General features: G+C 40.7%; 2 protein-coding genes across 2 annotated transcripts; both read left to right on the top strand.

Annotated features, from left to right (window-relative positions):
- The first annotated feature begins 879 nt into the window (after window positions 1–879).
- Window positions 880–10,910, top strand: LOC129096403 (von Willebrand factor A domain-containing protein 7-like). The gene is made up of 17 exons (XM_054605178.1): window positions 880–1,062; window positions 2,173–2,309; window positions 2,395–2,539; window positions 2,754–2,847; window positions 3,155–3,283; window positions 5,569–5,755; window positions 5,896–6,065; window positions 6,198–6,310; window positions 6,415–6,531; window positions 6,640–6,813; window positions 6,928–7,060; window positions 7,202–7,354; window positions 7,688–7,780; window positions 8,896–9,167; window positions 9,332–9,465; window positions 9,915–10,074; window positions 10,504–10,910. The coding sequence occupies exons 1-17, from the start codon at window positions 880–882 to the stop codon at window positions 10,882–10,884; spliced, it is 2,775 nt and encodes a 924-aa protein (XP_054461153.1). The 3' UTR covers window positions 10,885–10,910.
- Window positions 10,911–17,009: 6,099 nt separating this feature from the next.
- Window positions 17,010–25,301, top strand: LOC129096377 (von Willebrand factor A domain-containing protein 7-like). Its single transcript, XM_054605144.1, is given in 18 exon segments — window positions 17,010–17,192; window positions 17,991–18,127; window positions 18,249–18,280; window positions 18,283–18,392; window positions 18,602–18,695; window positions 19,013–19,141; window positions 20,427–20,613; window positions 20,754–20,923; window positions 21,115–21,227; window positions 21,352–21,468; window positions 21,577–21,750; window positions 21,864–21,996; window positions 22,110–22,262; window positions 22,990–23,082; window positions 23,316–23,587; window positions 23,752–23,885; window positions 24,332–24,491; window positions 24,921–25,301. Coding segments are annotated over 18 exon segments (2,772 nt in total).
- Window positions 25,302–26,469: the final 1,168 nt, after the last annotated feature.

Genomic DNA, 26,469 nt, shown 5'->3' with positions numbered 1-26,469 from the left:
TTAACTCCTGTCTGTTTATTATTTTTATTTTGTATTTTTTATCTGTATTATTATTTTTTCACTATCTTCTCACTCTCCCTCCAAACTGCTTGTGAACCATTATATACATCCAGCCATCTCCCCTTTTTTTCTTAACTTTATATCTCACATCAATATTTTGATCATCTATATGGCCGTTTATAATTATTACTTTTTTATTTTTATTTCACACACACACACACACACACACACACACACACACACACACACACACACACACACACACACACACACACACACACACACACACACACACACACACACACACACACACACACACACACACACACACACACACACACACACACACACACACACACACACACACACACACACACACACACTTGTCTCCCTGTGTGTGGTGTCATTTGGTGGTACTGGCCCTGGCCACTTATTTGAGTCCCCCCTGGTATGTTGTTCTTGCGGCGTGGCATGCCATGTTAAGTTCAGTACATTAAATAACTTGGCTGGTTGAAATTCTTATATTCTCTGAAAAATAACAGGAGTTTTGAAAGGATGCCAAAGACAAAGCTCCTAAAAATCAGCAGATGTTGCTTGTTATGCGTTTTCTCTCACCATCACATTTACATAGTAAAGTTTCATATTGGAGTATGAATAAAAATTGAATAAATGACTCTGTTCCAGAGCATTTTCCTTTCTTTTTGCCATACAGAGACAATTATCCCATTTTAATGTGTCTTCTAATATATCTGTCAGAAACATTTGTCAATATAAGCATCCAAAGTCAGATCACTTGAATTAACTCCTTTTTCGTCACATATCATTTAACCAGCCTGATAACTGATATCTAATAATTTTCTCCCATTCTGTAGATTGATCATGACTTCAGTGCTGGGCATTACCCTGCTGACTTTGGTCCTATCAGGGCCCATAGTGGCCTTTGTGCCCATCGGGGGTGGGGCGTCCACCCATGTCAGCATTACAGGAACGGCTCTATTGCAAAAAGTGAAAGAGACATGTCGGGCGGTGGCTGATGAAGCTGGTCATGAGTTCAAACCCACGGTAGGATTGAAAATTACAAATGTGCAAGATGACACCAACATGGTCAACACAAATACATGCAAAATCATGTTCAACTTATTTCAACACATTTGTATGTTTAAACACATTTTCACTCTACTGTGCTCCATAATATTTTTAAAGGGGAAAACATCAGTCTGCCTTTTGCATGTAAACGACACTCAAGCAGGGAGTGAGGAGAGTTGCTAATAGGAGTTATTTTAAGTCGAAGAGCAGTCATATGTAGATTTTTTTGCCATGCTAGTGGTACGGCTCTAGGGATGGCAATGTTGGTTTGCCTGATTGTTGATCCACCACTTTGGTGCTGTTATATTTCAACAACTATCAGATGACATTCCATGCATTTTGGTACAGACATTCATAATCCCCAGCAGGTGAGTTTTACTGACTTTTTTCATAGTACAACCATGAGGCTGGCCTTTTTGTTTGTGTTCGATAGATTGGCAGAAAGTGTGATGCGCATTCATGGTTCATGGTTTCCCATTCATGTGTTCTTAAACACAACATCAACATTGACGTTCCTGTGGAACTCCTAAGGTGTATGATATTATTTTTAAAGGATTAGAGTGTAAGAATTATTGGGATCTATCGGTCGAAATGGAATTACTATAAATGAATAAGTTCCCCCATCAATTTATAATCACCTGATTACAATAATTGTGTTTTTTGTACCTTAGAATGAGCCATTTATATCTATAAATCTGATCAGAGCAGGTCCTCTTTGCAGAGACTGCTATGTTTCACGGCCATGATTCACACAGTAACCCAGAACAGACAAACCAAACACAGGCTCTAGATAAGGCCATTCACTATTTTGTGTCGGCCTCTTTAGTCTTCCTCTGCTTTTATTGGCACATGGGAGAAGTTTCAGTTGGTTGCAATCTGTTAACTCACCACTGGATGCTGTCAAATCCTATCAACTCCCTGTTCAACAGTCTTTCTCAATGACATTGCTCTTGTGCTATTTTGGCGCTGCAAGAACATAGAGCCCTAAGACTTATTTTTAAACACTCATTTGTATCATTTGTGACAAAAAAGGCAGCATTCTCGAGATCTATACTGTAACCTCTAGCCTTTGACCTCTGGCTGCAGGGTTCATCTCCTGAAGAGCTGGTTCAGGCATGTCTAGAGCCCACAGCACCAGGACAAGTGTCTGGTGCCATGTTTATCTCTGCTCTTCAAGAGATCTACACCCAGAACGGACTAGTAGACCGCAACTTTGTCAACAGGTTGGAGAAAGATGGAACATTGTGCACTGAAAAGCTTTAAAAATGATTTTCTCTTACAGTAATTACATCTGAAAAACTCTTCTAGTGCTCCACACCACTTCAACTCAGAGGCCTTTCTGGAGGGGCGTGGCCTAATCATGGAGGGTACGGTGACCATTAAGGCTAACATTCGCAAGGAGAACTTCCAGGCTGCCAGGGAAACACTGGGCAGGGTCCTTCATACACTGCAGGTAAGAGGGGTGGAAAATAAAGTGCTAGGTATAGAAAGGTTAAAGGGCAAGGTGAGGAGGAAATGGAGTAAAAGACAGACATATATACTGGATGAAAGAATGACAAGGTTAGAGAAGGCAGAATGAGCTAGGAAGGAGACTGAAAAGAGAAATCATAACTATGTCTGTGTGTATGTATAAAAGTGTTAATATTTGTCTTTCCATTTACTGTCAGGACTTCTACAGCCACAGTAACTGGGTGGAACTGGGATACACTGAGCCATACATCAACCTGATACGCCCAGACCTTCCCCTGGAAAACCTGGCAGGTGTGTGTGTGTGTCATACACATAACTATGCACATATTTATGTGGGTTGGGTAACATGTTATGTAATAGACTATATCCATATTCTGAAGATAAAACTCTAACTGAGAGCATATCTACAGCCAAAGAGCAGAGTGTGATGTTTTGTCTTTCCATGCTATGGTCACAGAGAGTACGTCATTCTGAATGGCTGCATTATTTTAAGATAAACAAACAGCTCTGACATGGCATACTTATCACTGTTCTTACATATAACATAGAGCAGAGGTCATCCCAAAGATTACTAATTGTGTACCTTTTCCTTGTGTAGATATCCAAACTTCCACCTGCAGCGACTGTGCCAGTGGAACGTGTCCCAATTCCATCCTGCCCAACATCCTGAAAGAGAAGAAACTTACATCAGGCTACATGGGAATCTTCTCAGCTGCCAAGCCCAAAGGTATCAGTGAAAAACATGTCTCCAAGACATATTCAAATATTGTTACCACAGAAACCTTTGTTTTCCATTTTAAGGAGAAAATAAACTTCCACGGCTAGTCAAAATATGCAAATATTTAAATGAGACCATTATAATTGTGAGTAGGAATGTAGGATAGGCATATATATGTCACAGCGCTGCTCTGTTTCCCTTCTGTCACTCTGCCTCACTCTCCCTCAGTTCACCTAGCACCCACCTCACCAGCCTGTCACAGCTCTGCCCCTTCTCCCCTGCCACTCTATCTCTCACTCACCTAATCAGTTCATTCAGTGCACCTGTCAGCCACACCCACCTCATCAGCTCAATCACTCTCACCTGCCCACTCTGCTGCACCTACTCACCTTAGTATTTAAACCCGTCACTCACTCAGTTGTTGCCAGATCGTTCTCCGCATTCATGCCAGACTTTCCAGCGTTTTCCCTCCGGCTGATTTCCAGTTGCCGACCCTGCCTGTTTGGACTTCGCCGCCTTGCCCCTGCCCCGGTAAACGACTCAGCCTTCCGTCCCCGACCACGAGATTCTTGCCTTGCCTCTGCTCCGGTAAATTGCTATAGCCTTCTGTCCCTGACCAAGAGTTAAGCCTCCGCTTCTTCTGGTTTCTGTCTGCCCGCTCCCCTGACGGCTTGGCGTTCCACTGGTTGGGTTTCTCCACATGAATAGATCCAAGCCTGGTTTCCTGTTGTGTGTACTGCCTGGAATAAAGCTTCTTCCTACTACTCCGTGTGTCTGTCGTACTGCTTTTGGGTCCTTAACACACCCATTACAATATAAGCTTAATGCTTCTGCCTATGCCTTTTCAGTTATATTGTATATTATATTATATATAGGCTGTATACATTGTATTGACGAGGTCAGGAAAAAACAGGCAGACATCACAAAAAACAGGCACATGAGCACAAGGAAATCACTGGAATTCTTTGCACAGAGGACTAAGAATTGACACAAATTTATAAAGAGTCTTCTTCATCTGCATTACCACAAACCAGTTATGTGGAGTGTGGACTGAGGATCTATCCTCTCTCTAATCTGACAACAAAACAAAGAAAACAATATAATTTAAAGAACAAGAGGAAACAAATTGGAAATTATATTAACAATAATAATAATAAAAATGAATAAATAAATAAAAAAATCCCTGAAATTCTAGTCATTAGTCTTGTTGACCCTTAATACTCTATAAGAAGTTTCCAACATTTGTCACTAGAATTATACTTTGGTAGATTTCTGATTCCTCTCCACACCCTTTTTCAAAACTTCTCTTTCTTAATTGTACTTCTGACAAAATGGCAAAACATGGTCCACAGTTTCTTCTTCCTCACACAATTCACATTTTTCATTATTATGTTTTCTAATAACACAGGGGGAACTGTTAAACCATGTAGGACTATTGCTTAGTCTTGTTATGATCATTTCCTCTTTCCTATTTTGTCCACCAGGTCCGGCATTCCCAAAAAAGGGTTTATTTAAAAAAATATATATTCCTTTACTCCCTTTATTCCATTCTGCTGTATGAATTAAAGATCTAACTATGTCCCACACATTCATCTCTTACCAGTTCAAGGAGGCCAATATTAATTTCTGGCCAAGGAGGAACAGCTGGCAGAATCTATTGAAACAATATTTGATTTTGCTAGAATGATGATTTATGTATGCAGCCACATTTTGAAAAAAGTCATTAATTAACTACAAACAGGAAGAGGATCAGTCGAGTATCTTAAAGTAATAGTTAAATAATGAGATGTGAAGATTGATACCACTCTCCTAGCTTTCAGGTCGTAGCAGTCACTTACTGGAGTCTTGTCATCATGAGCTTTACAGCCAACCAGCATAGACTACAGAAAGTCACTGATGCGGCTGAAGAAGTAGTTAGGTGCAAAACTAGCCATGAAACATAATTGTCATACTTTGTTTGTATGCGAATTCAACAAATGAGCTATAAAATTACAAATAGTAAGCTTCATAGGTGATATTGGGTTAACTTTGGACAATGTGAGGTTAGCTGTTTCCCATTGTTTCCAGTCTCATCTGACAATTTATTGGGTTTTAATGATGTATTAAAATCCAGATGAAATACTTAAAAAAATATTATTTACAAATCGGAGTACAAAACAAACAATTAAATTCTGCCAGGTAATTCAGCCTACCCAGAAAAGCACACTTGAGTACATAACATACACAAGTCCACTATGAAAAGCAATTAAAACTGAATACCAGTTCAACCGCCTGTCCGTTTTGCCCTTTGCCAGGTAAATGTAGCCATGGAGGTGCAGCTGACCTGACTAGCACAGCAGAACCTCGCGGAGGCATCAGCAAAGATGAGCGCCGCTCAGACAACGTGGCCCTCCACAACGCTGCAGTGAATGCAGCCACAGCCGCCAGCCTACAGCTGCTGGAGGACATCCGATTAGCTATTGGGGACAATGACTTTCTGAGGTATGACGTTCAGATGTGAAAAATATCTCTCGAATTGATCTAGAATCTCAAAGTCTTACTTAATGATTTCACTGTCCAGACTGAAGGGAGGTTAAGTTTACCGACCCTTTAACTCTCAATCCTCTTTCTCTTTGTCACAGAATGATGGGGATTGCCCGCGCATCCGTTGTGTGCTTTGTAATCGACACTACTGGCAGTATGTCGGCTGATATCGATGTGGCCAGGAATGTCGTTTACGAAATAATTGACAGCAAAAAAGGAACACAGGACGAGCCATCCGAGTACATTCTGGTCCCCTTCAATGACCCTGGTATGAACTCATGTTTACAAAACCATTAGTGATTTAAAAAAGATGTCACTAAAAAAGATACATTTATTCCAAAATACTTTGAGCCACTGGTTTGTCTTGGCACTTAGCCCCTTTTCTGTGCTTTATAAGTAGATTTTGGACCTTTGATCAGGAAAACAGACCCTGATGAGATGAAAATAGAACTCAACAAACTCACAGCGAGCGGAGGTGGTGATACCCCAGAGATGTGCCTGTCAGGACTTCAGGTACTAAAACAACAATCTTTACTAGTTCACAAAATTGTAATGGACCACTTAAGAATATGGTGATGAAGAAAGAACTTACGAGGTTCATTGTTTTATTCCTCCAGTTGGCTCTCGCCGGTGCTCCTGACTCCTCCCAAATCTATGTTTTCACTGATGCTATAGCCAAAGACATTGCCCTAAAGGACACTATTGTTGCTCTCATCAGGAGCTCCAAGTCAACGGTAAATACTGACTGACACCCAAAGATGCCCTGTGTTCATTCAGTTTACCTAAGTGAATTTAATTTGAAAGGCTTGGGGTATCATTTCCACATTTCATGATTTCCACAGGTGTCATTCTTTATGACAGGGCCCACTGGGAGGCGCCGTCGTTCCCCCAGTGCTAGTTCCTTTGAAGACTACAAGGACCTTGCTTTGGCCTCTGGAGGCCAGGCCATCCAGGTGTCTAAGAGGCAGTTGCCTCAGGCCACAGACGTCATCCTTGACACCTCCACTTCAGCTCTGGTAAAACTGTGCAGTTCTAATAGTATATTCTGTACTATCTGAATAATGTAGCCTTCAGTGGTTGTTACAAAAATTGTAAAATCATCAGGCTCTTTTTTCCCCCATCTCTCTCAGGTGACAGTTCTTCAGCGAGCAAGGAGCCCTGGGAAGCAGGAGACATTTCCCTTCATGTTGGATGAATCTCTGAAAAATATCACCATCTACATCACAGGACAATCCATTACTTTCACTTTGACCAACCCTGCAGGTAACGATCCCAATGCACTGTTTGCACTGGTTTAAGACAATGTCAATACTTGACACTCGTTAGGTTTCCTTTTTTTCCCCTGCTGAGAATATGATTGTGATACATATTTATTAATGATGAATGCCTGCCATCAATTTCCAGGTGTGAGCCAGAACCACAATGAGGCCAGCGGTAAGCTGGGGACCATACACACAGTGGGCAACTTGCGGAGAATTCGTCTCAACGCTGACAACCAGGCAGGATCCTGGCAGATTAACATCATTTCCAACCGACCATACATGCTTAAAGTCACGGGTCAGATACTGTGTTCACTACACATGCCCTTCCTGTACAGATGTGATGTTGAAACTGTGTCTTCTTTCGTATACACTTAATTTGTAGATTAAAGAAATAGTTCAACATTTTCTCATCAAACATTTGACAAGAAAGCAAAACAAGTATTTCCAAAAATGACTAACTGTTCCTTCAGTACAAAAATTTTGGTCCACAAAAACCACATCAACTAATTCAGCTCCTAATGTCAAAATAGTTGAACACAAATTAATACACAGGTGTTGGTCAAACATAATACTGGTTTTTTTAAAATTGTTATCTGTATTTACTGTAAATCTGTGCTTGTGTTTCCAGGCCAGAGTACCATTAACTTCATCTATGGCTTTGTGGAAAGCTTCGGGGGACCTCACCCAGGTTACGCAGTACTTAGTGGGCGTCCACAAGCAGGTACAATACATTCAATAAAGCAATGAAACCGTTTCACAACAGTATCATCTCATTAACTGTATATTGTACAGGTAAAAAGTGTAATTATCAATCATAAACGTGATGGTGTAATAAAGAGTCTCTATAGGACCACTATTATATTGGCTAGAAGGGATTTATTTATTTACTTTTTCTGTTATTAAATATCTGTATATTAGATTGGATTGTTTCCCGATCATTAAGCATGTGTCACGTGTTGATGTTTCATCAGTGCTGTGCATGTGTTGTCTTGGGCAGGTGCCACAATGTGTGGTCTCTGTGTAATAATAGCACAAGTGACAAACAATATTTTCATATTGACAAAAGGATCAAATGACTAGTTGTTTGTAAAAGAATGAATATTAAGAGCCAATAATCACCCGACTGTCTTTGGTCTTTTAGAGTTTTAGCACCCTTTCTTAAAACATAATTAAAACAGAGTTGAAAATCGACTCATATTTGCCAGGTTTACAGAAACACGACTCTGAAGAAATGCTAATGTTGCTCTCTGACTACTGGGTGTGTATATTAGCAACTGTTTGCTTTCAAGTTTGCTATAACATACTATGACCAGATTTCACGGTTTGTGCGGGATTGTCCCAGTTTGAGCTACAACGGACTGATTGTCAAGTACCGGGCCACAAAAATGCTGCATTCTGCACACACTGCAAGAGTAGCGTACATTTTTTTACCACAAAATGAACAAAAGCTGTGGCAATGTCGAGATAAAAAAATCGGCCAAACACAGACGTGCATGAGCGCATACATGTGCGCATGAACATTTGGTACATTTAAGGGTCCCGGTTTGGTGGTTTGAGTATAGTCACCATTCCATAACAACTTTATAAGCTGATAACATGTCTGATTACAGCCTGTCTCCACTGCAAGTGACCAAAACAATCAATAATCATGCAGGACCTTACTGAGCATTTTTCTTTCCTATGGCAAGGGCCAATCAAACAGTTAAGATTATGATCATGTTGGGCAAATCAAGCATCGTTCCACCACCCATTCCCCAAAGCATCAATTGTCACTTTTTTTCATGAAAATTAATCTTTCTCTTCTTATTTTTTTACTTCTCTTGTCTGGAAACCCAGGCCAGCCGGCCACTCTGATGCTCTCAGTAATGGGTAGGAAAGGTCCGTCCTCGATGACCATAGGCTTTGTTGCCCTGGTAACTGTGTCTGGTCCTGAGACTGTTAGAAATAGCACAACATCTGACATGGGCAACGGAGACATCCTGGTGACTGTTGATGACGTCCCTGATGGGGAGTTTGTGGTTATCCTTAAAGGAACTGACAAAGTGTCAGGCAGTGAATTTCAGAGACAGTCTACCACCCAGATGTCCGTCTCCAAAGTGAACATCCAGGTTGGTCTCTGCACTTCCTGTTCACGTCCTTTGTACACACACAAGCAGTTTTTGTTTTTATTTAAAGTAAGATGAAAGAATATAAATACTTTTGTAGTATGTAAGAACAATATCACTCTTCTTCCACTGTTTGTTTTTATTATTTAAATTCCAATTCCCTTTAGGCTGTGGTAGACCGCAGTGTGGAGCCAGGAAAAGCCTTCAATCTCACCTTCAGTGTTATGACCCAGGGCCCTGGTGGTCAATACTCCATCAGCGCCAGTAACGACAGGAGCTTTCCCATGTCCTATTCAGACAGGTTAGGAGAAGCAGCTAAAAAACAATTCTTCTGTTGAATATTCTTATAATACTGACACATCTGTAAATCTAGAGTACTCATTTCTGCTACCTGATGCTTAGGGCAAAGTTACATATGGGTGGGGTAGCAACTTTGTGCAACCCCACCCATCAGTTGAAGTAAAGGTCACTGTCTGGTTTAAGGCAGAAATTCTGCTCTGTTTCAACTGCTCACATTAGGGGGCGCTGTGTCCAACAATTTCGGTAACTTTCAGAAATCAATGATCAAACATTTACACCCAATTCACAGTGTTACTGGTCAGCCGTGTGGAGGTAAGAATGTAAGCTGAGTTTGAACTTCCTCTTGCCTGGATATAGACTTTTAATATTTAACCAAAATCAAATGCCTGGATTATTCATAGTAATAGCTCATGTAATCACAAAGAGTTTTTTTCTTTCTTCTCTTGACAGCCTCACCTTGACAACTGGACAATATGCTAATTCTACTATGACCATCATGCCACCTGCCGAAACACCATCAGGCACTGACGTCACTGTGACTCTGGAGGCCAAGTCGCCCAATGGGGTTGACTCCAATTACGTAGTTTTGAGATTCTCTGTTGTGACCAAGGTAACCACACACCTCCTGGATTACACAGATGGAAAGAGTGAAATAAACTCATAAATAGAGTGCTGCAGGAATGAGTCCTAAAACATGGAAATGAGTCAGCATATTGCACTTCCTGTTCCCTTGTCTTAAAGTCAATGGGTTTGTAAGTATCATAAACATGTGTTTGCCACAGAGTTTGTTTTCTTTAATAATCCAAAATCTAATGGAAAAATTCCATTGGTTTTTGATGAGGGGACCAAATTTCCGGGTTGGACTACAAAATGATGTCCTCCCTGCAGCACTCTATTAAAAAGCTTTTGAACATGGCCACAAATTAAGCTTTTACAGATGCACTTCTTCAAAAAGTATACACTTATCCAACAGATCTGAATTTACGTTTGCTGTGATTCATGATTAAATAATACCTTCCTTTTCTCGTTCTCTGTCCAGATTACAGATTTTGTTCAGCCCGTGTGTGAAGTGGTGAATGTGCTGGCTGATGATTGCCCTCAAGACGTGGCTCAGTGTAAACCTTTCCAGTGGAAGCTTGCGGCCACCCTTACAGACGGAAATGGTACCGGAATAGAGACTGTTTCCATGCGCAAGGGCAGTGGAAACCTCACAACCACCTCTCTGAGTGCTCCAATCATTCAGGCCAACTACACAGCCTCCTGCTGCTCGCAGATTGTTGAGTTTGTAGCGGTAGATGCAGTTGGAAATGTGGGCAAGTGCTATCACTCCATTGTACGCTCTGCAGGCCCGCCTTCCTTAAATATGTCGCTGCCACTGTTGTTTTGCCTGCTGGTATCTTCCTTTGTAACAAAGTTTTGAAGGGCTTAAGTTAGGTTGACTTTACTCGGCATCAGGTGTTGGATAAACCGTTTACCACTCTAAATTACTTTAAATAAACTTGATTCTGGTGATGGTTATATAGTGCTCAGATATCCATCTTAAATGAAGGTGATCACTGATAAGGAAAGAGATTATGAATGTATGCTTTTGTTGTCCAAAAAGCCACAAAAAAAACCTGCCCATTTAGTTGTATCAGGAAATATTTTTATAATTCTATATATAGTTTTTGTAATGTGTCAGTTTTGCTGTTAAAACCTTGGTTGGTGCAGATAATCTGAGCATGAAGGAAGATTAATCACCCATTTTTATCACATATATCGTGGTCAAAGAACAACATGTACAGTCAATTATATTCTATGGACAGTTTTACATTTTTCATTGAACAAGCATTCAATTCAATTCAATAAAATATATTTCATTTCCGGGGTAAAAAATATTCTGTGTAGTGCATATTATGACATGATCTGGTGGACCTTATCTGGGTGGGAAAAAAAAAGTAAATAATGGAATCTCCCGGTATAACCTTTTCTCATTTCCCTGGTCTAAAGTGACCTTACTCAATTCCCTGGTCTAAAGTTACCGCCCCTCCCCCTCTCTCACTTTTTTTCATTCCCCAGGTCTAATGTGACCAATTCTCATTTCCTGGTCAGAAGTGATCTGGTCCCGAAGACCCAGAATCTCATTTCCCGGTCGGATTAAGACCTGGTTCCGAGGACCCAATTTCTCATTTCCTGGTCGGAAGTGACTTGGTCTAGAGCAGGGGTGGCCAACCAGTCAGAGACTAAGAGCCAACATTTTTACTGTGTTACTGCAAAGAGCCACATAAAACACAGGCACACATTCGCACCCCAACGTGATTGGTTCACTGCTTCTATGGCTGTCACCATAGACTGTATGCTGTCACACACTCTCCCGCACGGACACAGAAAATTCGATATGAATTGAAGAGCCGCATGAGACCGGGCAAAGAGCTGCATGCGGCTCACGAGCCGCGGGTTAGCCACCCCTGGTCTAGAGTGACCCAATTTTCTAATTTCCTGGTGTAACATGACCTGGTCAAGAAGGACTGCTTTTCTGAATTTCTGGTAGAACATGACTGGTCTAACTGGACCGTATTCTTATTCCAAGTTAAAAAAATTAAAAAAAGATTACTCTCTTCTCCTTTATCCGGGAACTCCTTCAATCTCTCACTGGTCCTTCTAACATCTATTCTGTGATGTGGTCTGACATGCCCCACAACTATCCTGTGCTGCCTTCTTACTCAAACCCCAACTATCCTGTTCCGTTATGATATGATATGATATGATATGAAACCCTGAAACATGAGCCGTTGCATGTTTAAACAGAAAACATGAATTATTCTGACACATTGATGTACAGGTCATTGACATGCCTATCTCCGGTTTAGCATCAAAGTCGATTGATGGACAAAAACTTTTTTATCCTTGAAAAGTGTGTATCTCCTTCCTGAGGGCAATAACCTGTATTCACTATACAAAACATGATTAGTGTTTGAGGTGATGTTTTTTGCCAAAGCCTGTTGTCATACATGGAACTATCCTGAAGTGGTTGTCCAACAATCTTTGAACAAATGTTTAGTTGTTGTAACATGACCCCCACTTATTCTTTCCTGCGGTCTGTTGAGACCCCTGCTATCAATTTTGTGATCTGTTGAGAGTTAAGTAACGCTAAACAGCAAGACAAAGAGAGCTCACAGCAGTTTTTTTTTTTTACAAAATCATGGGTTTAAAGCAGTGAGGGTTATTTTAGTAACAACAGCCTGGTGCAGAGTGCTTTAGATTATTTCTCCTTCTTTGTTATTATTAGTTTGAATTGCTTGTGTTTGGTAACAATTGTTTTATTTACCTAGCTTGGTTTATTTAAATTGTCTTGCCTTAGATAATGTCTTGCTGGATTTTGGATGAGCAAGTAGACTCTAGGTATAACCTGTAGCAAAGAAAAAAATAATGTTGAACATGGTAGTTTTTCACATTTAACCCTTGGTAAAGCTTGTTGAGAAAATTGACCTTGAACTAGCCTTTTTTCTTAGCTAAACTCTGCACCAGGCTGTTGTTACTAAAATAACACTCACTGCTTTAAACCCATGATTTTGTAAAAAAACTGCTGAGCTCTCTTTGTCTTGCTGTTTAGCGTTACTTAACTCTTGAAAAAGCTCAGTACCATTTCTATCTCTGATGTGTGTACGGAGAAAACCTTTTAGCTCATTAACAGTTAAGTCACTTTTGTTCGTTAGCATAGAATGAACCAGCTTTTAATGATCTTAATCACAGTGCGAATTACCTCTGACTCAGTAAAACCTTCATGCATACCTTTATCTATTTGTTTACAAAGACTGCTGTATGAAATGTCAGAACCAACATCAGAGATGTGTCCACCATGTAGTTTATACTCTCTGCGTGGGAGCAGAGCAGCAACATCATTAAACCTCCGTACCTGTTCTTCCATTCTGGAAGATAGACTCACCCTCCCGTGGCGGGCACCCCAACATCTGCTGTGAGTGTATGCAATATGCATTACAAAATAGAATACAAAAGACAAGAGATAAAAATGCAAAAAATATAGTAGGGTACCAAAGCTAAATTACCCAAATTAATTTGTCACTAATCTACAGTCTGGACTCTTTTTTTATCACATCAAGATTGCAAAGGTTTCTAATTTTTTCATGGAGAACGACGGCTATAACTACTGGCCTCATCTATGCAATATTGTAATGTGAGTGGAATTTAAAGGCTGTAACTACAGTCTAAAAATGTGAAATCAGTTTAAAGCCTTACAGTTTGAGTTGTTAAATGTAAGCCCAACTGTAACATACCTGTCACATGTCTTAATACCAGCATTCACCACAAACCAGGAAGTGGTAGGACCCCAGACAACAAGAGCTACCCGTGACTATGCCTGTGTTTTTATGTCCTGTTATGTGGCTGGAGAGTTAAATCAATAATTTGCTACACCTGCCCAGACCACAAAACTGTGTTTTCCTCAGTGGTTAAACACATTCTGTTATCAAAAGACCTTTCGAGAGAATTTGAGTAGTTTAAAGACATACTCAAATTAATATTACGGTTGTTGTTGTCAGCTCACAGCCACGTTACTAATTCGTCATTGTATGGAATCATTTTTGTGACACGCATTATTCACAAAAATTAAAATCATCGGAACAGAAGTGCATACAGTACGACAGTATTTTATTTATTTCTTAGCTCATTAATTGCAGCATTAGAAATGCTTTTGGTTATTTATACATTTTTCACAGCCCCTAAAACATTAGATTTTGTTCCGCGCTACCCCGAAGTGGAAAATATATATTTTTAGATACTCTTTATTGTTCAGCTTTTTTCTCCCTTCCGTCAGTTTCTATTTAACTCACTTTTCAGCAGGTTCCTTTCCCCCATGTCAACTCATTTCTTACATCAATATGCTTCCTTTCTTTGCTATAGCTCTTTCCACTCAATGTGCACTTTGGACCCATATATCTGAGGGGAGATGGGTTGAGGTTCAGCTGGCCGCCTGGTCTCTATGTCATGGGATTTTTAAGGCAGGGCACTATCGGCATCTACCAGGAATGTTCTAAGGAACTGCGCCTTTGGGGTTACTGCAGTAAAACACCTCCTGCCCTGTCCAGATACCTGGCCGGACTGGAGTACACTATTTATCGGAGGGTATAAAAACAAAGTTTACCTGAGCATTGAGTGTTCGGTTACTAACTTTGATGTAACTGTAGATGATTCAGTCAGTTATACTTTTCATGATTTAGTGCTGAAACTGTTGAGCTTTTGCCCGAGCTCACTAGTTAAACATTAATCTGTAACTCAATCTGTAAATCCATCCATCCATCTTCCGTAACCTGCTTATCCAGTTAAGGGTCGTGGGGGTGCTGGAGCCGATCCCAGCTGTCAATGGGCGAAGGCAGGGTACACCCTGGACAGGGTTCACCTGGACAGGGTTCACCTGGACAGGGTGTACCCTGGACAGGTCGCCAGCCTATCACAGGGCTGACATATAGAGACAAACAACCACTCACGCTCACATCCACACCTACGGGCAATTTCAGAGTCATCAATCAACCTAAGCTGCATGTCTTTGGACTGTGGGAGGAAGCCGGAGAACCCGGAGAGAACCCACGCTGACACGGGGAGAACATGCAAACTCCACACAGAAGGTTGTCCAGCCCGGGAATTGAACCCGGGCCCCTCTTGCTGTGAGGCGACAGTGCTAACCACTACACCACCGTGCAGCTCAATCTGTAAATGATACTGGCAAATAAACTAGGGTGATTACAAAGTAAAGTAATTTATGTTTTATTACAATGTTAAATCAATCAGCTGACAAATCCTCATAGTCCTTTCTGAAAAACCTATTTGGAAAACCACAGATGACTGTACCATCACCATAACAGCATAAAAAAAAAAATGATGAGCTGCTGGGACTGAGGGAGGGATAGGCACATGCTAGAAGTCTGAAGTGTGTTGACTAAGAATGACAGAAGTGGTGGACAGATGTAGTTAATATTTAATTTTGTGAACTTAATCTTTTTTTTTGCGACAAAGGTGGGGCAAGTCTCAACTTGCCCCACCTTTGTTTGAACAGGGTGGTAATCTTGGAGATTAATTTCTTCAGTTATTTCAGTGTGTGTCACTGCACTGAGTTACAGTGGGTATTCAGGTATAAAGAGGGGTGGTGGGGCTGCATGAGACACTTCTTTAGGAGTCATTGGATTCATCACAGCTGAGAGACATCAAGGTATGATTGTATTTGAAAGATACATTTTGTTGATTTAATATACTAGGTTGACATTTTTCCACAATGCTGAAGACATTTTGAAGTTTTGAAACAAATTTTGATCGATTTGAAAAATATTTTCATAATGATAAAACGATTAAGACTAAATAATTCTAAGTATAGAATAAGCACTTCCATTTATCAGATTGTATATTACTTTTGTAGGGACTTTTTAAATGCATATATCTAAAATCCAAGTGGACTTTTCCCTATTTATTCAATAAATTAACCTGTAGTCCATTGCATTGTTGTAAACTAACATTCACTTTTTAGTATATATGTTTTATTTAATGTTATATTTTATCCATCCATCCATTTTCTGTAACCTGCTTATCCGTTAAGGGTCGCAGGGGTGCTGGAGCCGATCTCAGCTCAATGGGCAAAGGCAGGGTTCACCTGGACAGGTCTCCAGTCTGTCGCAGGGCTGACATATAGAGACAGACAACCATCCACACTCACATCCACACTCACATCCACACTCACATCCACACCTACGGGCAATTTAGAGTCTTCAATGCACCTAAGCTGCATGTCTTTGGACTGTGGGAGGAAGCCGGAGAACCCGGAGAGAACCCACGCTGACACAGGGAGAACATGCAAACTCCACACAGAAGGTTGTCCAGCCCGGGAATTGAACCCAGGCCCCTCTTGCTGTGAGGTGACAGTGCTAACCACTACACCACCGTGCAGCCCCGTTATATTTTATACAATTTGTAATTTCATCTTATTGGGAAACCATTTTCCAGTTGACTCAGCTCACTATTTGTGAAATCACTGAGAAATCCTTGTGAATAGCAAATAAACGACAACAGGAAAACTTAAATGATACGTTTGGTGGGGAGTGGCTGTATCAGCACATTCTTCAAGTTTGCACTGTGTGTCTTGCGTATGAACTCTGCATGCCATTAAGTTCAGGGAATTTAATAACTTGGAGTTTTGAAAGGATGCTTAAGACAAAGTTCTTAAAAAATCAGCATATGTTGCTCGTTTTCTTTGCCATCACCTTTACATAGTATAGTTTAATTTTGAGTATGAATAAACAGAAAAGGTATTATATGTTCCTGAGCATTTTCCTTTCTTTTTGTCATACAGAGGTAGATTTCAAGTATAATTGTAATGTGTCTAATATATAATATAATAATATAATATTTAATATATCTTTCAGAAACATTTGTCAATATAAGCATCCAAAGTCAGAACACAAAGCAGTTGAATCACATGAATTAACTCCTTTTTCGTCATGTATCATTCAACCAGCCTGATAACTGATATCTAATAATTTTCTCCCATTCTGTAGATTGATCATGACTTCAGTGCTGGGCATTACCCTGCTGACTTTGGTCCTATCAGCGCCCATAGTGGCCTTTGTGCCCATCGGGGGTGGGGCGTCCACCCATGTCAGCATTACAGGAACGGCTCTATTGCAAAAAGTGAAAGAGACATGTCGGGCGGTGGCTGATGAAGCTGGTCATGAGTTCAAACCCACGGTAGGACCTAAGATTACAAACGTGCATGACGGCACAAATATAGTCACACACAACACAGAAACAAACAAAGAAATACTCACACGTTCCTCACTCATTTCAACACATTTGTATGTTTTAACATATATACACTGGGTACATTTTCACCCAACTGTGCCTCTTAATATTTTTAAGGGGGAAAAAATATGTCTGCCTTTTGCATTTCAACAAAGCTGGGGGTGAGGAGAGTTGCTTATGGGAGTTATTTAAGTAGAACAGTACAGATTCTTTTAGCCATGCTAGTGGTATGGCTCAAGGGATAGTAATGTTGGTCTGCTGGACTGTAGGTCCACCACTTTGGTGCTGAAATATTTCAACAATGATCTGATGAATTGACCCAAAATTTTGTACGGACATTCATAGTCCTCAGCAGGTGAATCTTCCAATCTTCTTTTCTTCTTATATCTACATACGAAGCCGGTTCTATTAACAAAGTGTGTTGCATAGCCATGATTCACTCCGTAGCTCAGAACAGACAAACCAAACACAGGCTCTAGATAAGGCCATTCAGAATTTTGTGTCTGCCTCTGTAGTCTTCCTCTGCTTTTATTGGCATGGGAGAAGATTTAGTTTGTTGCAGTCTGCAACCTGATTGCTGGATGCCAGCAAATCCTACCCACTGGCCCTTTAAGTTTTTCCTGAATCATCCAATAAAATAGAGCCCCGACTTGTTATAAACACTTAATTGTATCATTTGTGACAAAAAAGGCAGCATTCTGGAGAGCCATACTGTAACCTCTAGCCTTTGACCTCTGGCTGCAGGGTTCGTCTCCTGAAGAGCTGGTTCAGGCATGTCTAGGTCCTACAGCAACAGGAGAAGTGTCTGGTGCCAAATTTATCTCTGCTCTTCAAGAGATCTACACCCAGAACGGACTAGTAGACCGCGACTTTGTCAACAGGTTGGAGAAAGATCTAAACAAATCAACTGTTATTACAGAGCAATGCAATATGGGACTTTGTGAGCTGCTAAGCTTTAAAGATGATTTGCTTACACTTATTATTTGTGAAAAACTCTTCTAGTGCTCCACACCACTTCAACTCAGAGGCCTTTCTGGAGGGCGTGGCCTAATCATGGAGGGTACGGTGACCATTAAGGCTAACATTCGCAAGGAGAACTTCCAGGCTGCCAGGGAAACACTGGGCAGGGTCCTTCATACACTGCAGGTAAGATGGAAAGAAACTGCTGGGTACAGAAAAGTTAAAGGGCAAATTGAGGAGGAAATGGAGTAAAAGACAGACATATATACTGGATGAAAGATTGGCAAGGTTAGAGAAGGCAGAATGAGCTAGGAAGGAGACTGAAAGGAGAAATCATAACTATGTCTGTGTGTATGTATAAAAGTGTTAATATTTGTCTTTCCATTTACTGTCAGGACTTCTACAGCCACAGTAACTGGGTGGAACTGGGATACACTGAGCCATACATCAACCTGATACGCCCAGACCTTCCCCTGGAAAACCTGGCAGGTGTGTGTGTGTGTCATACACATAACTATGCACATATTTATGTGGGTTGGGTAACATGTTATGTAATAGACTATATCCATATTCTGAAGATAAAACTCTAACTGGGAGCATATCTACAGGCCAAAGAGCAGAGTGTGATGTTTTGTCTTTCCATGCTATGGTCACAGAGAGTACGTCATTCTGAATGGCTGCATTATTTTAAGATACATAAACAGCTCTGACATGGCATACTTATCACTGTTCTTACATATAACATAGAGCAGAGGTCATCCCAAAGATTACTAATTGTGCATCTTGTGTACCTTTTTCTTGTGTAGATATCCACACTGCCACCTGCAGCGACTGTGCCAGTGGAACGTGTCCCAATTCCATCCTGCCCAACATCCTGAAAGAGAAGAAACTTACATCAGGCTACATGGGAATCTTCTCAGCTGCCAAGCCCAAAGGTATCAGTGAAAAACATGTCTCCAAGACATATTCAAATATTACCACAGAAACCTTTGCATCCTGGTTATAATTACCCTCAAGGAGAAGATAAAGTAGCTAGTCAAGTATGCAAATATTATAAATATATATTATAATGTTATTATAATATATAAAAAAAGAAGAATATTTCACTTTCTAATGACTAACATCATTTAAAACAGGTTACAATGAATGACTTATAACCTACAAAAGTAAACAAGACCATCTGTCAGATGGTTGGCAATTTCTATATATGGTTATTCTTAATACTTTTGATCTGTGGATTCAGCCCAAAATCAGACAAAATCATGCAAGTTCACCAGAAAGTTCTTCAGTTCAGACTCAAGTGTGGGCCTCCTGCAGCGAGCAGCCCATCTCGGACAGATCCAGATCTGGGTTTACTGCAGCCTTTGACCTGCAGTCAGAAGCTCCAGGAGAAGACGCTGCTGCCGGGTGCTGATCTCTCCTCCTCCTGCCAGGAGTAGAGATTCACCTCTCTGCTCCACTGGTCTGAGAGACAACAACACCACGCTGCTGGATCACCAGGCCATATAGCTTGGCCCACTAGACTGAGTGGAGCTGACTGTCAGTCCCTGCCGCAGTAAAATTAGAGGTTTTCGACAGGGACTCTGGTGCTCGGAAACACTGCCACTTTCTTGCAAAGGGACCGCCAGAATAAAAACAAAATGAAAGTTCCTTTCGTAGCTTTAGGCAAACAATATTTGATTTTGCTAGAACGCTAATTTATGTATGCGGTCATTAATTTATCTACAAACAAAGGAGGATCAGTCGAGTCCTACATCCTAAAGTAATTATTTAGTAATAAGCCGAGAAGATTGATACCGCTCTCACATCTGTCAGGTCGTGGCAGTCACTTCCTTGAATATTGTCATCATGAGGTTTACAGGCAACCAGCATAGACTACAGAAAAGTCACTGATCCAGCACAAGAAGAAGTTCTGTACAAAATTGCCCATAAAATCTTCACACTTTTATACAAATTAAACATCGATATAAATTTTTTATAGGTACTATTGGGTTAACTTTGGACAAAGTGAGGCTAGCTGTTTCCCCTTGTTTCAAGTCTTATCTGACATTCAAGATGCCCCAGTTCTTATTGGGATAAACATGATTCACTTCTGCCAGGTAGTGAATCATGGCAAAAAAAAAAAGGCACACTTGAGTACATAACAAGGACGAGTCTTCTATGAAAAGCAATTAAAACTGAATACCAGTTCAACCGCCTGTCCGTTTTGCCTTTTGCCAGGTAAATGTAGCCATGGAGGTGCAGCTGACCTGACTAGCACAGCAGAACCTCGCGGAGGCATCAGCAAAGATGAGCGCCGCTCAGACAACGTGGCCCTCCACAACGCTGCAGTGAATGCAGCCACAGCCGCCAGCCTACAGCTGCTGGAGGACATCCGATTAGCTATTGGGGACAATGACTTTCTGAGGTATGACGTTCAGATGTGAAAAATATCTCTCGAATTGATCTAGAATCTCAAAGTCTTACTTAATGATTTCACTGTCCAGACTGAAGGGAGGTTAAGTTTACCGACCCTTTAACTCTCAATCCTCTTTCTCTTTGTCACAGAATGATGGGGATTGCCCGCGCATCCGTTGTGTGCTTTGTAATCGACACTACTGGCAGTATGTCGGCTGATATCGTTGAGGCCAGGAATGTCGTTTACGAAATAATTGACAGCAAAAAAGGAACACAGGACGAGCCATCCGAGTACATTCTGGTCCCCTTCAATGACCCTGGTATGAACTCTTCTATACTGATCATCTAGAAAATCAGCGATTGTCTTAAACCCCTGGAGGTGTGATAATGCCATAGAATGTTATGCAGTATATGTAATGCTTGGACATATAGTTGTTACACCAGTTACAAATTAGTGTATGATACTATAGGATGAAAACATTTTGTCCCCTTTTCTGTGTTTAAAATGTAGGTTTTGGACCTATGATCAGGACAACAGACCCTGATAAGATGAAAATAGAAATCTCTAAACTTAAAGCAGCCGGAGGTGGTGATAAACCAGAGATGTGCCTCTCAGGACTTCAGGTACTAATATTACAATCTTTACTAACTAGGGTGGCTGTTGGTGTTCCAGATATGTTTTATGAACCCCTTGAAGACTATGGTGATGCATAAGGAACTTACGAGGTTCATTGTTTTATTCCTCCAGTTGGCTCTCACCGGTGCTCCTGACTCCGCCCACATCTATGTTTTCACTGATGCTATAGCCAAAGACATTGCCCTAAAGGACACTATTGTTGCTCTCATCAGGAGCTCCAAGTCAACGGTAAATACTGACTGACACCCAAAGATGCCCTGTGTTCATTCAGTTTACCGAAGTGAATTGAACTTAAAAGGCTTCAGGTATAATTTCCACATTTCATGATTTCCACAGGTGTCATTCTTTATGACAGGGCCCACTGGGAGGCGCCGTCGTTCCCCCAGTGCTAGTTCCTTTAAAGACTACAAAGACCTTGCTTTGGCTTCTGGAGGCCAGGCCATCCAGGTGTCTAAGAGTCAGTTGCCTCAGGCCACAGACGTCATCCTTGACACCTCCACTTCAGCTCTGGTAAAACTGTGCAGTTCTAATAGTATATTCTGTACTATCTGAATAATGTAGCCTTTGGTGGTCGGCACAAAATGCGTAAATCATCAGGCTCTTTTTTTCCCCATCTCTCTCAGGTGACAGTTCTTCAGCGAGCAAGGAGCCCTGGGAAGCAGGAGACATTTCCCTTCATGTTGGATGAATCTCTGAAAAATATCACCATCTACATCACAGGACAATCCATTACTTTCACCTTGACCAACCCTGCAGGTAACAAACCATTCCCAATGCACTGTTTGCACTGGTTTAAGCCAATGTCAATACTTGACACTCGTTGGGTTTCCTTTTTTTCCCCTGCTGAGAATATGATTATGAATTTCCAGGTGTGAGCCAGAAGCACAATGAGGCCAGCGGTAAGCTGGGGACCATACACACAGTGGGCAACCTGCGGAGAATTCGTCTCAACGCTGACAACCAGACAGGATCCTGGCAGATTAACATCATTTCCAACCAACCATACACACTTAAAGTCACGGGTCAGATACTCTGTTCACTACACATGCCCTTCCTGTACAGATGTGATGTTGAAACTGTGTCTTCTTCCGTATCAACTTAATTTGTAGATTAAAGGAATAGGTCAACATTGAGAGAGATATGCTTATTTGCTTACTTGCCGAGAGTTAAATAACACGTTTGACACCACTCTCATATCTATCTGGTAAATAAAGGCGACAACAAGCAGCTGGTTAGCTTAGCTTGCATAAAGACTGGAAATAATGTAAACAGCTACCCTGGATTTGTTCCACAATAGTAACCCTGAGTTTGCAGGGCGACCAGCAAATATTTTACGAAGTTACTGCTCGCTGTCAGAAATGTTCCTGCTCGTCAGCCCCAGGAAACAACTTATGTTCTTTACACTTTCCTTTTGTTACCTTTGGACATAGCTAAGCTAGCTGTTTCCCCTCTTTCAAGCTTATCAAATCTTAGCTTCATATTTACTAGACAGACATGAAAGTATTGTTCTTCTCATCAAACATTTGACAAGAAAGCAAATAAAAGTATTTCCAAAAATGACTAACTGTTCCATCAAGGTAAACTCCGTAGTTCATATTTATTTCCTTAATTTTTTGGTCCACAAAAAACACTAATTCCTATTGTCCAAATAGTTTAACACAAATTAATACACAGGTGTTGGTCAAACATAATACTGTTTTTTAAAAATTGTTATCTCTATTTACTGTAAATCTGTGCTTTTGTTTCCAGGCCAGAGTACCATTAACTTCATCTATGGCTTTGTGGAAAGCTTCGGGGGACCTCACCCAGGTTACGCAGTACTTAGTGGGCGTCCACAAGCAGGTACAATACATTCAATAAAGCAATGATACTGTTTCACAACAGTAGCATCTCATTAACTGTATTGGGAATGGCCCAATCAATAAATGATGATTATGATGATGTTGGGCAAATCAAGCATCCTTCAACCACCCATTCCCCCAAAACATCCAATGTCAATTTCTGTCATGAAAATGAATGCTTCTCTTTATTTCGTACCTACCTTATTTCTTTACTTCTCTCGTCTGGAATCCCAGGACAGCCGGCCACTCTGATGCTCTCAGTAATGGGTAGGAAAGGTCCGTCCTCGATGACCATAGGCTTTGTTGCCCTGGTAACTGTGTCTGGTCCTGAGACTGTTAGAAATAGCACAACATCTGACATGGGCAACGGAGACATCCTGGTGACTGTTGATGACGTCCCTGATGGGGAGTTTGTGGTTATCCTTAAAGGAACTGACAAAGTGTCAGGCAGTGAATTTCAGAGACAGTCTACCACCCAGATGTCCGTCTCCAAAGTGAACATCCAGGTTGGTCTCTGCACTTCCTGTTCACGTCCTTTGTACACACACAAGCAGTTTTTGTTTTTATTTAAAGTAAGATGAAAGAATATAAATACTTTTGTAGTATGTAAGAACAATATCACTCTTCTTCCACTGTTTGTTTTTATTATTTAAATTTCATTTCCCTTTAGGCTGTGGTAGACCGCAGTGTGGAGCCAGGAAAAGCCTTCAATCTCACCTTCAGTGTTATGACCCAGGGCCCTGGTGGTCAATACTCCATCAGCGCCAGTAACGACAGGAGCTTTCCCATGTCCTATTCAGACAGGTTAGGAGAAGCAGCTAAAAAACAATTCTTCTGTTGAATATTCTTATAATACTGACACATCTGTAAATCTAGAGTACTCGTTTCTGCTGCTTGAAGTTTAGGGCAAAGTTACATATGGGTGGAGTAACTCTGTGCAACCCCACCCATCAGTTGAAGTAAAGGCCACTGTCTGGTTTAAGGCAGAAATGATGCTCTGTTTCAACTGCTCACATTAGGGGGCGCTGTGTCCAACAATTTCAGTAACTTTCAGAAATCAATGATCAAACATTTACACCCAATTCACAGTGTTACTGGTCAGCCGTGTGGAGGTAAGAATGTAAGCTGAGTTTGAACTTCCTCTTGCCTGGATGTAGACTTTTAATATTTAACCAAAATCAAATGCCTGGATTATTCACAGTAATAGCTCATGTAATCACAAAGAGTTTTTTTCTGTCTTCTCTTGACAGCCTCACCTTGACAACTGGACAATATGCTAATTCCACTATGACCATCATGCCACCTGCCGAAACACCATCAGGCACTGACGTCACTGTGACTCTGGAGGCCAAGTCGCCCAATGGGGTTGACTCCAATTACGTAGTTTTGAGATTCTCTGTTGTGACCAAGGTAACCACACACCTCCTGGGTTACACAGATGGAAAGAGTGAAATAAACTCATAAATAGAGTGCTGCAGGAATGAGTCCTAAAACATGGAAATGAGTCAGCATATTGCACTTCCTGTTCCCTTGTCTTAAAGTCAATGGGTTTGTAAGTATCATAAACATGTGTTTGTCACAGAGTTTGTTTTCTTTAATAATCCAAAATCTAATGGAAAAATTCCATTGGTTTTTGATGAGGGGACCAAACTTCCGGGTTGGACTACAAAATGATGTCCTCCCTGCAGCACTCTATTAAAAAGCTTTTGAACATGGCCACAAATTAAGCTTTTACAGATGCACTTCTTCAAAAAGTATACACTTATCCAACAGATCTGAATTTACGTTTGCTGTGATTCATGATTAAATAATACCTTCCTTTTCTCGTTCTCTGTCCAGATTACAGATTTTGTTCAGCCCGTGTGTGAAGTGGTGAATGTGCTGGCTGATGATTGCCCTCAAGACGTGGCTCAGTGTAAACCTTTCCAGTGGAAGCTTGCGGCCACCCTTACAGACGGAAATGGTACCGGAATAGAGACTGTTTCCATGCGCAAGGGCAGTGGAAACCTCACAACCACCTCTCTGAGTGCTCCAATCATTCAGGCCAACTACACAGCCTCCTGCTGCTCGCAGATTGTTGAGTTTGTAGCGGTAGATGCAGTTGGAAATGTGGGCAAGTGCTATCACTCCATTGTACGCTCTGCAGGCCCGCCTTCCTTAAATATGTCGCTGCCACTGTTGTTTTGCCTGCTGGTATCTTCCTTTGTAACAAAGTTTTGAAGGGCTTAAGTTAGGTTGACTTTACTCGGCATCAGGTGTTGGATAAACCGTTTACCACTCTAAATTACTTTAAATAAACTTGATTCTGGTGATGGTTATATAGTGCTCAGATATCCATCTTAAATGAAGGTGATCACTGATAAGGAAAGAGATTATGAATGTATGCTTTTGTTGTCCAAAAAGCCACAAAAAAACCCTGCCCATTTAGTTGTATCAGGAAATATTTTTATAATTCTATATATAGTTTTTGTAATGTGTCAGTTTTGCTGTTAAAACCTTGGTTGGTGCAGATAATCTGAGCATGAAGGAAGATTAATCACCCATTTTTATCACATATATCGTGGTCAAAGAACAACATGTACAGTCAATTATATTCTATGGACAGTTTACATTTTTTTATTGAACAAGCATTCAATTCAATAAAATATTATTTTTTTCCGGGGTAAAAAATATTCTGTGTAGTGCATATTATACAGTTGAGATGATCTGGTGGACCTTATCTGGGTGGAAAAATGTAAATAATGGAATATCTTCTGTTTCATGTCACTTTGGGAAAAACAGAACTGATTTATGCCTATGTCCGTTGCAACGTGTCGGCCATTTTAAATACATGTTGCCATGTAAATAAAGGCATTTTAATATCACCTAGAGTGCTTTAAATTGGTTTTATTCCACCCATACAATGAGCCTGTCACAAGATGAAATAAGCATGTACGCCTTAAGGATTTAAGAGCATCTGTATGTGACCACCATAAAGATAGAGCAATGCTTCTACTCTATTGTCTTCAACTCCTTTTAGACTTCTGATTGACTTGCCAATCTCTGGTCATTACCCATTAACTTTGATAATAGTTACTGACAGAAAGTTCTTGTGTTAGTTGTTTTTCCATTATTCGACACTAATGACAAACTAATCACAGCTGTATGGCAAGTCATATCCTTAGTTACAATTAGAAATACATTTTCCAAGCATTAGAATAAATGATTGCACTACATGCCACATTAAAGTTATCCTCAACAATGAATTGTGGAAATAATATTCTTTCATTCAATAGGTTTTCAAGTAAAATGAATTTCTGAAATGAAAATAGTTGACCTACATTTGCAAAAAATATTATATAGGTTCCCAAACAAAAAAGTACACAGAAGGTGATTAGTTTGACGCCTC

The sequence above is a fragment of the Anoplopoma fimbria genome, chromosome 9 (assembly GCF_027596085.1).
Source record: "Anoplopoma fimbria isolate UVic2021 breed Golden Eagle Sablefish chromosome 9, Afim_UVic_2022, whole genome shotgun sequence".
NCBI lineage: Eukaryota > Metazoa > Chordata > Actinopteri > Perciformes > Anoplopomatidae > Anoplopoma > Anoplopoma fimbria.
This window is presented reverse-complemented; position numbering and strand designations above follow the sequence as displayed.

Excerpts from the sequence above, each read along its gene's own strand:
- LOC129096403 (XM_054605178.1), top strand. The coding sequence starts at position 880 with ATGACTTCAGTGCTGGGCATTACCCTGCTGACTTTGGTCCTATCAGGG. Across the intron at positions 6,532-6,639 it reads TCAGGAGCTCCAAGTCAACG|GTGTCATTCTTTATGACAGG; the intron begins GTAAATACTGAC and ends TGATTTCCACAG. Across the intron at positions 7,355-7,687 it reads ATACATGCTTAAAGTCACGG|GCCAGAGTACCATTAACTTC; the intron begins GTCAGATACTGT and ends TTGTGTTTCCAG.